This window comes from Mobula hypostoma, chromosome 3, assembly GCF_963921235.1.
Source record: "Mobula hypostoma chromosome 3, sMobHyp1.1, whole genome shotgun sequence".
Taxonomy (NCBI): domain Eukaryota; kingdom Metazoa; phylum Chordata; class Chondrichthyes; order Myliobatiformes; family Myliobatidae; genus Mobula; species Mobula hypostoma.
This window is the reverse complement of record NC_086099.1, coordinates 40,606,896-40,621,058: the sequence shown is the minus strand read 5'-3', so window position 1 is coordinate 40,621,058 and position 14,163 is coordinate 40,606,896. Positions and strand designations below refer to the sequence as shown.

The window sequence follows — 14,163 nt, the reverse complement described above, 5'->3', positions numbered from 1 at the left end:
AGTAGAGGATTGCTTCTCAGAGTGGAGGCCTGTGACTAGTGGTGTGCCACAGGAATCAGTGCTGGGTCCATTGTTATTTGTCATCTATATCAATGATCTGGATGATAATGTGGTAAATTGGATCAGCAAATTTGCTGATGATACAAAGATTGGAGGTGTACTGGACAGTGAGGAAGGTTTTCAAAGCTTGCAGAGGGATTTGGACCAGCTGGAAAAATGCGCTGAAAAATGGCAAATGTAGTTTAATACAGACAAGTGTGAGGTATTGCACTTTGGAAGGACAAACCAAGGTAGAACATACAGGGTAAATGGTAAGGCACTGAGGAGTGCAGTAGAACAGAGGGATCTGGGAATACAGGTACAAAGTTCCCTAAAAGTGGCGTCACAGGTAGATAGGGTCGTAAAGAGAGCTTTTGGTACATTGGCCTTTATTAATCAAAGTATTGAGTATAAGAGCTGGAATGTTATGATGAGGTTGTATAAGGCATTGGTGAAGCCGAATCTGGAGTATTGTGTTCAGTTTTGGTCACCAAATTACAGGAAAGATATAAATAAGGTTGAAAGAGTGCAGAGAAGGTTTACAAGGATGTTGCCAGGACTTGAGAAACTCAGTTACAGAGAAAGGTTGAATAGGTTAGGACTTTATTCCCTGGAGCATAGAAGAACGAGGGGAGATTTGATAGAGGTATATAAAATTATGATGGGTATAGATAGAGTGAATGCAAGCAGGCTTTTTCCACTGAGGCAAGGGGAAAAAAAAACCAGAGGACATGGGTTAAGGGTGAAGGGGGAAAAGTTTAAAGGGAACATTGGGGAGGGCTTCTTCACACAGAGAGTGGTGGGAGTGTGGAATGAGCTGCCAGACGAGGTGGTAAATGTGGGTTCTTTTTTAACATTTAAGAATAAATTGGATAGATACATGGATGGGAGGTGTATGGAGGGATATGGTCCGCGTGCAAGTCAGTGGGACTAGGCAGAAAATGGTTCGGCACAGCCAAGAAGGGCCAAAAGGCCTGTTTCTGTGCTGTAGTTTTTCTATGGTTTCTAAATAGTGTCCACTGTTGGTCAATTGGTAGCCCTCTCCTGCTCCACAGCTGGCCTCCTCAGCTAGCTGCTCATTCTGGGTTTGTTTACAATGGGGTCACTGATATTCGCACTATATAGGGGTTGATGACTGTCTATCCATAAAGTAGGGGTGGAAGGCTGTAATGCTGGCTGGAGGTCTGTGACCAGTGATGTTCTGTAAGGATCAATGTTGGAACTTCTGTTTTTTGTGATATAGCTCAATGACAAGGATGAAAATGTAGATAGGCGGAATAGCAAGTTTGCAGATGACACCAAAAGTGGTGGAGTTGTGGACTGTCTGAAGGGCTAGCAAAGCATACTGCTGGATATAGATCAGTTACAAACAAGCACAGAGAAGTGGCAGATGAAGTTTAATCTCAGTGTTGTACTTTGGGAGGCCAAATGAAAGGAGAAAGTACAGTAACCTGTTAATGCTAGGCTATTTAACAGCATTGAAGTACGGAGGGATCATGGAGTCCAGGTCCATAGTTCACTGAGAGAGGATACACAAGTAGATGAGATGGTATATAAGTATATGGTCTTCATTTTTTGGGGTGTTGAGTATAAAGGAAGGGAAATCATGCTGCAGCAATATAAAACTTCTGTCAGACTGCACTTGGAGTATTGTGCCCAGATCTGCAAGGATGTGCAGGCCGTGGAAAGGATAGAGAAGATGTTGTCAAATTAGAGGGTGTGAGCTATAAGAAGGGTCATTCTCCTACAGTATCAGAGACCGAGGGGAGACGAAAAAAAGGTTTTTAACATTCTGAGAGGCATGGATAGAGTAGACAGCCTGAATCTTTTTTCAGGGGGTAGAAATTTCAAACACCAGGTATACTTCAAAGGTTGTGGGGGGGGGGGCACGGGGAGCAGTGTAAAGGCAATGTGAGGGGCAGTTTTTTAGACAGAGAGTGATAGGTGCCTGGAATGGGTTACTAAGGATAACAGTGGAATCAGGCAGTTTGGCAGAATTTAAGAGGCTTTTAGTTAGACAAGTAGATATGAAGGGAATGGGGAAATTTGGGTAATACACAGGAACGGGACACCTGACATCAAAATCAGTACAACATTGTGGCCCAAGTGGCCTGTCTAGTGCTGTACTGTTTTATGTTCTCGATGCCTTTATCTAGGGGTCAGCTTGACAAGATGATGCTGGCAAGGCCTCTATCCTTGCAGCTTAAGGTGAAATAAAGCTAAAAAAAAAAGCAGGGTTTTAATACAGGAACTGAGAAGAGTACTGTGTTTACAAATATAAAACAGTTCTTATTTTGGCAAAGTAGTGTAAATTTTCTACTAAGAATTACTGGTGGGCCCTCCAAATTGCCTACATCTCAGCAGCTGCTGTTGTATAGATGGTGCAAGGCCAGGGAAAATCATCGGAAGAAATTTAGTGCAGCTACTATGTCCGTCCTTTAGGAGGAGTACATTTGAAAGAAAATCACACTTCTATATTCTTCAATGATTCAAGTCCCAATTTTGACCTGGACCTCCAAGGTGGGGTTTATGTCTGTCTGTCAGAGAGTGGGTTTAACACATCTATTTTCCTACCTACTATTTATTAAATCTCCATGACACTGTATGATGCAGTATTTCCGGAGCAGGAAGTCTTGACAAACTTATGACAGTAGCTATACCTAAGAGCATCATTTGGTCCCGGTTTCTGATTATCTGGGTGCTGGTTTAGTTTCTGTCATTCTTGCAGACATCCAAGAGAGCAGGACAATGCTGAAAGAATGCAGACATTCTGGCTTTTATTGAATACTTTGATTATATTACATTTATTGTGCTTATCTTTATGCAATACTTACCGTGTTCCCACTTTCTAGTGATTGAGTATATGGTGCCTGATGGTAATCTATTGACAGCAATAGAGTATTTATTAGGATGCAGATAGTAATCACCCCTTCAAAAATTGGGTGTGATACAACCATTATTAGATATTCCTGCAGTCTTAGGAATCCTGGACAACAGGTCCAAGAACAGAACATTCGCCTCAGTCTTTTTTTCAAGGAGTTACATTTTGAATTCCTTTGGTTTTCAGTTTCTTCCTCTTCACCTGCAGAAAATGCATACAATATTAGAAAATGTCATTTCAGAATGTATCAAATTATAAGCTTGGAACAGATATTCCCAAGCTATAAGAAACAATTAGTCATGTACATTCATTCCCAAATACCTGTTGCAGGATAGTAACAGCAGTACATCTAAAGTCATGGTACTGAAAGCAAAGAGATTTGTCTGCAAATATTTGTCTTTGCAGTGATTTTAACAAAGCAGAGGATGACACACAATATCTTTTGCACTCCCTCTTGAGAAATGTACATTACATCATCAGCAGAGAGGCACTTTATCAAATTAGACTTTTCTGATATCTACACTGATAAATTTAGGTGAAAAAAGCAATGCTACATGACATTTAACACACACAAAGGGTTGTACTCATATATGAAGCTACTATGTGGAGAAGATCAACACTATAGCTGACCTATAACTCAGAATCAGTTGTTAACTTGTTCTGCTAATGTCCAGCGTTCACGTAAATTAAGGAAACAATATACAGATGAGAAAAGGCAAATTAATAGGTATTGCATAATTTCAATGCAGCATCTTAATTCAAAGTATTGTAAACTACTTTGCTTGATAAAAGGTCATAGATATGTCTATTTTTCCCACACTATTGCTGACTGATTTGCTGAGGAGTTCGAGCTTTATTCTGTCCTTATTTCAAATTTCGATCGTAGCACAGGTAATCCCGATTGCAAAAAAAAATTACTTCTTTCAGCCAATCACCTTTTAAGGATTGTGATAAATTGCACTCTGGGCTGAAGAACATGCAATGAAAACCCCGGAAGCAGTCTGTGAGAAGCCCTTGAATACACCACAAATATCCATGTGTACAGAATGCTACGCTCAGCAATGGATGCTTTTCACGGTTTAGAATCCCCTAAGAGCAGAAGTGCATAGATTAACATGACATGTCTGAGGTATAGGCTTGAGTTAGAGAAAAATCAAGTCAGCTGCAAAAGCAGTTATGAGTAAAAAGACAACCCTATTTACTGTTTTAATAGTAGTCCAGCCCTCAGTTGATTGCATTGAAAATTTCAGTAGCTGTAACAAATTGTAGGAGCCCTTCTGTTCACACATCGAATGGAAATGTTTTGATGAGTGAATAACATTGCTGATGTAAAGGATGACAATAAACTTGACATGACGTCTTAAGAGGAGTGCAAAAGCTATTGTATGGTTTCCACTGCTCTGTTAAAATCACTACACAGACAGATCTTTGCCATGACTATGGATGATCTTCAAGGAATCAGTGCAGTTGTAATCCTGCAATAGGTATTTTGGAATAAAAGTACAGTTAATAATTGTTTCTTGTAGCTCAGGAGTATCCATTCCATGCTTGTAATTTTCTACATTTTCCAACTGTGCTAAATTGAAGTATCTTTGTAGCTTTCCTATTACTTCCTCAAGTGGGGTATCAATCATCCATTGGGATTGATGTGCTTGCCAATGCTGCATTGGTACCTGCCATCATTAGTACTAACAGGAAGCCTTCTTGCTTATGTCTGTGACATTTATCCTTTACATCAGCAATGTTATTCACTCATCAAAACATTTCCATTCGATGTGTGAACAGAAGGGCTCCCACAATTTGTTACAGTAAATAGGGTTGTCTTTTTACTCATAACTACTTTTGCAGCTGCCTATACCTCGGACATGTCATGTTAATCTGTGCACTTCATGGACTGACTGTGGCCTTTCTGTTAAGAAGTCCAGGATCCAGTTGCAGAGGGAGGTGTTGAGGCCCAGCAAGGACAGTTTCCCCACCAGTTTCTGGGGTAAACTCCTAACCGAAGTCCTAAAGAGCAACATAAATCCCACAGTTGTTCAAGTGGGGCTAGTGTATCATCACTCTGAGCACAATCAAGATGTGAAATCACTCAGTGGACAATACTGCAATAATACCTGGTAAATCTGTGAGTTCAAAACAAGTAACACGAGTGCCAGTATAAAAATTACAGAGTGAATAGAAACCTGTGACTTGGTTAAATAGGTAAAAGTTGTAAACATTTTAAATCAGCTTGTATTTTCTATTTTGAAAACAAGGAAGCCATGCGATATATGTAATATTGCTTGTTCTGATAAGTCCCTTCAAAGATTGCTTCATGTGGCAGAGTGCTTCGTTGATTCACAAAAACATAGAAACATAGAAAACCTACTGCACAATACAGGCCCTTCGGCCCACAAAGCTGTGCTGAACATGTCCTTACCTGAGAAATTACCTAGGGTTACCCGTAGCCCTCTATTTTTCTGAGCTCCATGTACCTGTCCAGGAGTCCCTTAAAAGACCCTATTGTATCCGCCTGCACCACCGTTGCTGGCAGCCGATTGCATGCACTCACCTCCCTCTGCTTAAAAAACTTACCCCTGACATCTCCTCTGTACCTACTTCCAAGCACCTTAAAACTGTGCCCTCTCATGCTAGCCACTTCAGCCCTGGGAAAAAGCCTCCAACTATCTACACAATCAATGCCTCTCATCATCTTATACACCTCTATCAGGTCACCTCTCATCCTTCGCTGCTCCAAGGAGAAAAGGCTAAGTTCACTCAACCTATTCTCATAAGGCATGCTCCCAAATCCAGGCAACACTCTTGTAAATCTCCTCTGCACCCTTTCTATGTTTTCCACATCATTCCTTTAAATTAATTTTGTCTTCCATGGGCATTGAGGGCAAGGCCAGCATTATACAGAACCCAACTACTCAAGAGGAGGTATCTACATTGTTTTCAGTGAAAATACTCCACAAGTGCTTTTGGGTGGGATAGTTCCAGGACCTGGAATGATGAGGGACTGATGATATAGTTCCAAGTCAGGATAATACATGGGGGGGGGGTGGATTTTTCAGGTGGTGTATTTCAATTTGTCTGTTGTACTTGCCCTTCATGGTGGAGGAGGTTGTGGTTTTGGAAAATGCAGCTGGAGTAAACTAGATGAATAACCATGGTACATTTTGTATCAATGTTGCAACTGATGTACACGTCCAGATAAATAGAAAATATTCCATCACACCTTTGATCTGTGCCTTGTAGACAGTAGACAAACCTGGAGGTATTATTTGTCCCTGTGCATGTCTTGAACTTGCTCTTACAGCCACAGTATTCATGTGGCTGGTCTTATTTAATTCCTGCTCATTGGTAACACCCTTAGACTGTGAGGGACTCAGTGATGGTAACATCATTGATTGTCAAAGGCAAGTGGCCAGATTCTCTCCTGCTGGCAATGTCACTGACGATACTTTTGTGCCATGGATATTTCTTGCTACTCATTACCCTATGCCAGAATATTGTCTAGGTCTTATTGCATGCAAGTAGGAATGCTTCATTGCCAATTGTTCAGTAATAAGCAAATATCCCCTTTTTTGACTTTATCATGGAAGAAAGATCATTGATGAAGTAGCCGAGGATGTTAGGCCTATGACACTCTCCTAAGGAACTCCTGCAGTGAAGTCCAGGAATGACTAATTTCCAACAACCATAACCATCTTTCTGTAGTCTGACTCCAATACAATCAACCATGTGTGGTCTGACTCCAATCACATGCTATACATCACTGAATCTAGAACACAACAGAAGCAGTCTGTTTTGAAGCATTGACTAAACTATGCACACTTTGGTCTACCTATGTTTTAAATATGTCAATCAGCCACTCAGCATGGGACTGACCCAATGAACATATGTAATTTTATGTACTACATTTGCAATACTTTACTTTTGCATAGCATTTGGTTCAGCTATCAGAGGCACGAATGATTTGGCAAAGAGCTTTGTCAACATCAAGTTTAACTTTCCTTCACATTGGTCCATGATATATTTCAGTGCAGTGTTCTCCAAGGAAGCTAGGAAATAGATTCATGGGACAGCATAAATATTGAACAATCAAACTGTATTTCAATAAATTACTTTTAGGCTGAGGAGTATCTGACCGTATTTCCCATTTGAGAAGGGTGGGCATAGACATAGTCAAATTTATGCAAGTATGAACATCTTTCATCTGTCTATCAGCAGTGCAGAGGTGACCTATAAAAGTAGTTTTGTTTAAGAAGACATTCTTAACAACAAATGATCCTTGTATGAGAATGAAAGTTCTGCTCTAATATGATAGCAGCTTTCTTTCCCATTTCCTTTTCAAACAAAAACTGACTTGTGCAAAAATAAAGGGGATTAGGATGAGAATAGCAATTGTAGGCCTATCAGTTTAACTTCACTTCTGGAAAAGCTGTTAGAAATATTGATTAAATGAAGGATTGTTTGCCACCTGGTTGAACAAAGGATCAACTAAGGCAAGCCAGCATAGGTTTGTTAAGATAAACTTGTACTCAATGAATCTGACAGATCTTTACTTACTGAGATAACTGATAGAATTGATGAAGGTAATGTAGTTGACATGATGGACAAGGACTTTGGAAGGTGTTTGATATGATGCCGCTTGACAGGCTATCAGTGAATTTGAAGTGCACGACATACAATAAGTGGGATATTGCCTATGTGGATACAAAGCTGTCTAAAGCATCAGAGTGTCATGGTCTGGTCCGTGAAGTCCACATTCCAGTTCACAGTCCGGTCCATCGACCCTTGCTCCAGGTTTTCCTGTCTACCCTGTTTCTGTCCCTGTTGAGCACTAACTGAGGCAGCTGATTCTGGTTGGGGTTGGCTGCATAAATACCTCCAGAGACCAGGGTGTGGCTGCTGGATTGTTCTTGTCCTTGCTCCTGGTATCCTGTTATCCTATTATCCTATTATCCTAGTATCCTAGTTCTGTCCCTAGTACTTCAGTGTCTGTGTTTAGCACTTGGGTCTGTTTCCAGCCACCTCCATATGACAGAACAATTCAGCCAACCATGGACCCAGCGACACAGACACTGTTGTTTTCCTCTTGCCACCCGGGGTTCCCTTCTGTTAAATACCCTCCCACCGGCCTGGGTCATCCATAGTCTGGATATCCTGTTTGGGTGCCAGGAGGCTCCCGTGGGGGTGGGAGGGTTACTGTCATGGTCTGGTCCATGAAGTCCGCATTCCGGTTTACGGTCTGGTCCATTGGCCCTTGCTCCAGGTTTTCCTGTCTACCCTCTTTCTGTCCCTGTTGAGCACTAACTGAGGCAGCTGATTCTGGTTGGTGTTGGCTGCATAAATACCTCCAGAGACCAGGGCGTGGCTGCTGGATTGTTCTTGTCCTACTCCTTGTATCCTTTCCCCTGCCTTCTGTTTCCTTGCCTGAAGCCCTGCCTTGTCTTGCCAGTAACTCTCGCCTCGCCTGAAGTTCTTGTCTCGCCTTGCATTGCCTGAAGCCTTGCCTTGTCTTGCTGGTAACTCTTGCCTTGCCTGAAGTCTTGTCTTGGAGTCACCCTGTATCTATGTCTCTTCCTGTCCCTTGCCTCTGTTGGGTGGAGATCCGTGCCCTGCCCAGGAGGAGTTGCAAGATCTCAAGTCTCTAGTCAAGCCTCGCCTCAAGTCTCTAGCCAAGCCTTGCCCCAAGCTGTGCTTCAAGACCCCAAGCCTCGAGCCTCGCACCAAGCCGAGCTTCAAGACCCCAAGCCTCGAGCCTCGCCCCAAGCCGAGCTTCAAGACCCCAAGCTTCAAGGCCCCTAGCCTCGTCCTGCCAGCCAAGTCTTGTCCTTGCCTAGTTCTGGGGTCCGAGCCAGAGGCAAGACCCAGGTATTGGGTTCTTGTCCAGTCTCTGCCTTGGAGTCCAAGCCTGGGCTCCTAGCTATTTTGTCCAGTCCTGTTCCGGGTTCCTGGTTTTTGGGTCCATGTCCTTGCCCTCACCCTGTATCCTAGTCCTGTTCCTAGCACTTCAGTGTCTTGGGTCCGTTCCCAGCCACCTCCATATGACACAGAACCAGCATCAGGTTTATTATCACTGGCATGCGACGTGAAATTTGTTAACTTAGCAGCAGCAGTTCAATGCAATACCTAATCTAACAGAGACAAAAAAAAGGAATAATAAATAAAATAAAACAATAAATAAGCAAGTAAATCAAGTATGTATATTGAATAGATTATTAAAAATGTGCAAAAACAGAAATACTGTATATTTTAAAAGTGAGAGAGTGTCCAAAGCTTCAAAGTCCATTCAGAAATTGGATGGCAGAGGGGAAGAAGCTGTTCCTGAATCATTGAGTGTGTACCTTCAGGCTTCTGTATCTCCTACCTGATGGTAACAGTGAGAAAAGGGCATGCCCTGGGTGCTGGAAGTCCTTTATAATGGATGCTGCCTTTCCAAGACACCGCTCCCTAAAGATGTCCTGGGTACATTGTAGGCTAGTGCCCAAGATGGAGCTGACTAGATTTACAGCCTTCCGCAACTTCATTCAGTCCTGTGCAGTAGCCCCTCCATACCAGACAGTAATGCAGCCTGTCACAATGCTCTCCACAGTACAACTATAAAAATTTTAGAGTGTTATTTGTTGACATGCCAAATCTCTTCAAACACCCAGTAAAGTATAGCCGCTGTCTGCGGAGGGTTGTGACCAAATTATGATTTTTGGATGGGAGAAAACTGAACAATGGCATTCTGTAGGGTTTAGTATTAGGGCCAGTGATTTTCTTTCTTACCTACAGTACTGTGCAAAAGTCTGAGGCAGATATATATATATATATAGCTTGTGTTCCTAAGACTTTTGCACAGTACTGTATTTGTCAATGTGGAGCAGAGAGTGTGTTTGTAAATCTTGCAGGAGCAAAGGATGTCAGGAATGGCAAGGATCAAGCACACCTGAGGGATGTGGTACAGGTGTTAGAGAAGGATTGCTGGGGTGGGGTTGGCGCAGGTGCAGACACACCCAGCCCTGAGACACCAGACAACATCATTTACTTCCAAACAATTAATTTATTGATCATTACAGAATGTCTCTCAGCTGCTTTACACTCCTTTCCCTTTTCCCAAGCATGATTCCCCCCTCCCTGCTCCCTTCCCACTCTCAGTCCATAATTAGGACCCATATCAGAATCAGTTTTATCATCACTCACGTGTCATGAAATTTGTTTATTTTTTGCAGCAGCTGTGCAGTGGAATACATAAAATTATGGCAGTACTGTGCAAAAGACTTAAAGCACCCTAGCTATATATATATATATGTGCCTAAGACTTTTGTATATTTGTGCCTTAGACTGGAATTCAAACTACAGTTTTTAAATTTGCAGTGTCACAGAACAGAAGTTGAAGAGGATAATGATACATCAGAGCAGGATTCAAACAGATTGGAAGAATAGACAGAAGCTTGGAAAATAAAGTTTAATTTAAGGAAAAGTGAAGTCTTGCATTTTGCTTGGAAGAATGAGGAGGCAATATAGAATAAAGGGTCAGAGGAGCTGAGCACTTGGGGATATCTGTGCACAAACCATTGATAGTGGTGGCGTAAGTTGTAAAAAGGCATAGAAAATAATAGACAATAGACAATAGGTGCAGGAGTAGGCCATTCGACCCTTCAAGCTAGCACGGCCATTCACTGTGATCATGATTGATCATCCACAATCAGTACCCCGTTCCTGCCTTCTCCTCATATCCCTTGACTCTGCTATCATTAAGAGTTCTATCTAACTCTTCTTGGAAGAATCCAGAGAATTGGCCTCCACTGCCTTCTGAGGCAGAGCATTCCACAGATCCACAACTCTCTGGGTGAAAAAGTTTTCCCTCAACTCCGTTCTAAATGGCCTACTCCTTATTCTTAAACTGTGGCCTCTGGTTCTGGACTCCCCCAACATCAGGAACATGTTTCCTGCCTCGAGCGTGTCCAACCCCTTAATAATCTTATATGTTTCAATCAGATCCCCTCTCATCCTTCTAAATTCCAGTGTATACAAGCCCATTTGCTCCAATCTTTCAACATATGACAGTCCTGCCATCCTGGGAATTAACCTCATGAACAAACGCTGCACTCCCTCAATAGCAAGAACGTCCTTCCTCAAATTTGGAGACCAAAACTGCACATAATACTCCAGGTGTGGCCTCACCAGGGCCCTGTACAACTGCAGAAGGACCTCTTTGCTCCTATACTCAACTCTCCTTGTTAGGAAGGCCAACATGCCATTAGATTTATTGTTTATGGATTTTAACAATAAAAAAAGTATTAAAGTACAGAGGTTATGCTAGAATTTTGTGTTCCATTTGCAGTTACCATATTATAGAAGGGATGTGAAGGTATTAGAGACAATCCTGAAAAAAAAAGAAAATGGATGAGGGATTACATTTACAAGGATATATTAGAGAGAATGAAACTGTTTTCTTTAGAGAGAAAAAGGCTGAGATGACGTTTGATAGAAGTATGTAAAATTATGAAGGGTCTGGACAGAGTGGATAGTGAGAGGCTATTTGTTGGAGGGGTCAAGCACTAGTAGTCACAGATATAAAATTAAAGAAAGAGAATCAAGGTTGATTGAGGTAAGACTTTTGAATGCATAGTGTTTGGTATCTGAAATTCTTTGTGTGCGTGGTGTAGATAGACTCCTTTGTGGTTTTCAAACAGGAATTGGGTAAGTGTATGAAATAGTTGCAAAGTAACAGATGAAGGTCCAGTGTGTAGAAGTGGAGAGTTGCTTTGGTAGAGAGCTTGTGTGAATATGACAGGCTGAAAGTCTTTTATGTCAGGGGTCCCCAACCTTTTTTGCACTGCGGACCGGTTTAATATTAACAATATTCTTGCGGACTGGCTGACCCGGGGGAGGAGTTGGGGGTAGGGTTGCCAACGGACAAGAGTAGCAGTTAAATACATTGTGTTTACCCAAGAAAGACTACAATGACCATGAAGCCTTGCGCAGGCACCAGCGTGCATGTGTGACCTGCGCATGCGTGTACCTGCCGATTTTTTACCCCTGCAAATCGTTTTTGGCGATTCTGTTCGGGGGGGGGCTGTGATGTTAATCACGACCGGAATATAGGTGATAAGTGGCTAATACGCTCAATTTTGTTTCTAAAAGGGTTTCTCTAACGAATTTAATATTAAACACACAGCGCATATCTTCCTCACATGAATATAGTGATAAGTCAGATTATCAGGGGAGCTTGAAGTATGTGTTGAACGAACTTCCAGTAGAAGTGATAGAGGCAGGTTTGATATTATCATTTCAAGAAAAATTGGATAGGTATATGGACAGGACAGGAAAGGAATGGAGGGTTATGGGCTGAGTGCAGGTCGGTGGGACTAGGTAAGAGTAGCGTTCAGCATGGACTAGAAGGTCCGAGATGACCTGTTTCCGTGCTGCAATTGTTATATGTTTATATAAGTCACTTATAAGTCAATAGCATCATTACATTTTAAGTAACATTTGGATATTAACCACACAGTACATATTTTCCCCGTATGAACATATAAAATCATTGCAACACACCAATATCGCTGAATCAGTGGGAGCCCTGGCTGTTTCCCTGCAACAAGACGGTCCTATCGAGGGGTGACGGGAGACAGTGATACTCGAAGGGGGTTCCTTATGTCCAGTCTATTCTGCAATTTAGTTTTCGTTGCATACATTGCAGAAAACTCTGCTTCGCAGAAAAGGTTGGAAATGGAAGCAACGTTTTCAGTGCTTCCGTGGCTATCTCAGGATATTTAGCCTTGACTTTGATCCGGAATGCTGGCAGAGATGTTATGTCAAACATACTTTTCAGCCCGCCGTCATTTGCAAGCTTGAGGAGTGGATCTCCTTCCCGCCCTCACATGGATGACATGTGGGTAATGACCTCACATACGTAATGACCTCGCGTACGTTCATGCACAACAGTGGGCGTGACAGGGAATGATGAAAGGTTTCCTTGCGGTCCGGTAGAACATGCTTTGTGGCCCGGTGGTTGGGGACCGCTGTTTTATGTGAACCGAAATTTCTAAGCTGGCACAATAGGTTTAGAATTTGTGTTCATTATTGATTGTTAGTCCAAAACTCCGGATTTCTAATCCTGCAGTATTGCCTCTGCACAAATATATTGATGTTACTTGCCTTTTACTATACTTAATCAGTCTATTTTTGCTCTCATGATGACATACAGTATCTGTTAATGTAAGAATCCATTGATTTGTTATACAAGAAATGTCAGAAAGTTTGTAAAGTTCATCAAATTGGAGATTTTATATTCCTCAAGGATCAACTTTCATCACTGTATACATCTACATATATTTGGAATTTGCTATGTGTGTTGGTGCTACATGCAATAAAACCAACAACGTTCAATAATAGAGAATAACAGATTATATCAAAATAAAATTAGCACAGACATGGAATAAAATGTGCATAAATACATAAATACCAGTATATATTTACAACGTAAACAACATTATAAGAAGTGGTTTAAACTGTTTACAGTGCAGTGTAGGGACTGTGGCAACAGAGTGTGTGGTGGTGGGGGCTAACTAGAATGGTTGATCAGATTAACTGCCTGGGGGAAGAAACTCCTGTGAGAGTCATCACAGAATAAATCTCCTTTAGCATCAACATTTAAGAAATGTAGCCTTCTTTTCAGTTTGCAGATTTAGGCAAGGCTACATTTATTACATACCGAGAGCTGACTGTTAATTAATTGTTTAGGTCATTCTCCAGACCTTATTGGGAACTACCCAGACCCTTGAAGGTTTAACATCACGTTTAGATTAGAATCTATTCTCTGACATCTTTTGATAGTCAAGTTTTTAGGCCTTGCATCGAACTGAATGTCAAGACTCACTATGCTGGAATATTGGTTGGCTAGTGTGGTACCATACCTGTAGGCCGGCTCTAATTTCATAAATTCAAATATATGTTCATCTCAATAATACCCTGGATATTTGCGAAGATATTTAACAACTAGTTGTTACTTTGATTTATGATTAAGCAGTCCTCTTTGGACGTTGGAGCTGGCACTGATTTTGGAGTGAAATGTTGGCACACCAAGTGGCTGTTGTGTAAACCAGAAATACTACCTGCACTTTGACAAATGAAGTCTCATATTTCAATACTCCAGTTAGCTATGGAGAAAAATGATTGACAAACTTCATGATCAATACAATATAAAGCTCTTGCCTCAAATGTTAATTTGTGTTTAGCATTTGGAATGAGATGTGGGAAAATGT

At 41.6% G+C, this 14,163-nt stretch overlaps 1 protein-coding gene across 1 annotated transcript in view; it reads right to left on the bottom strand.

Moving 5' to 3' along the window:
* The window catches only part of LOC134343336 (sodium channel protein type 9 subunit alpha-like), a 144,054-nt gene that overhangs the window by 114,019 nt on the left and 15,872 nt on the right, over nt 1-14,163 (bottom strand). The window contains exon 6 of the mRNA XM_063042020.1: nt 2,874-3,121. Coding sequence (XP_062898090.1) covers nt 2,874-3,121 — 248 coding nt within the window. The remainder of the gene's footprint in view (nt 1-2,873; nt 3,122-14,163) is intronic.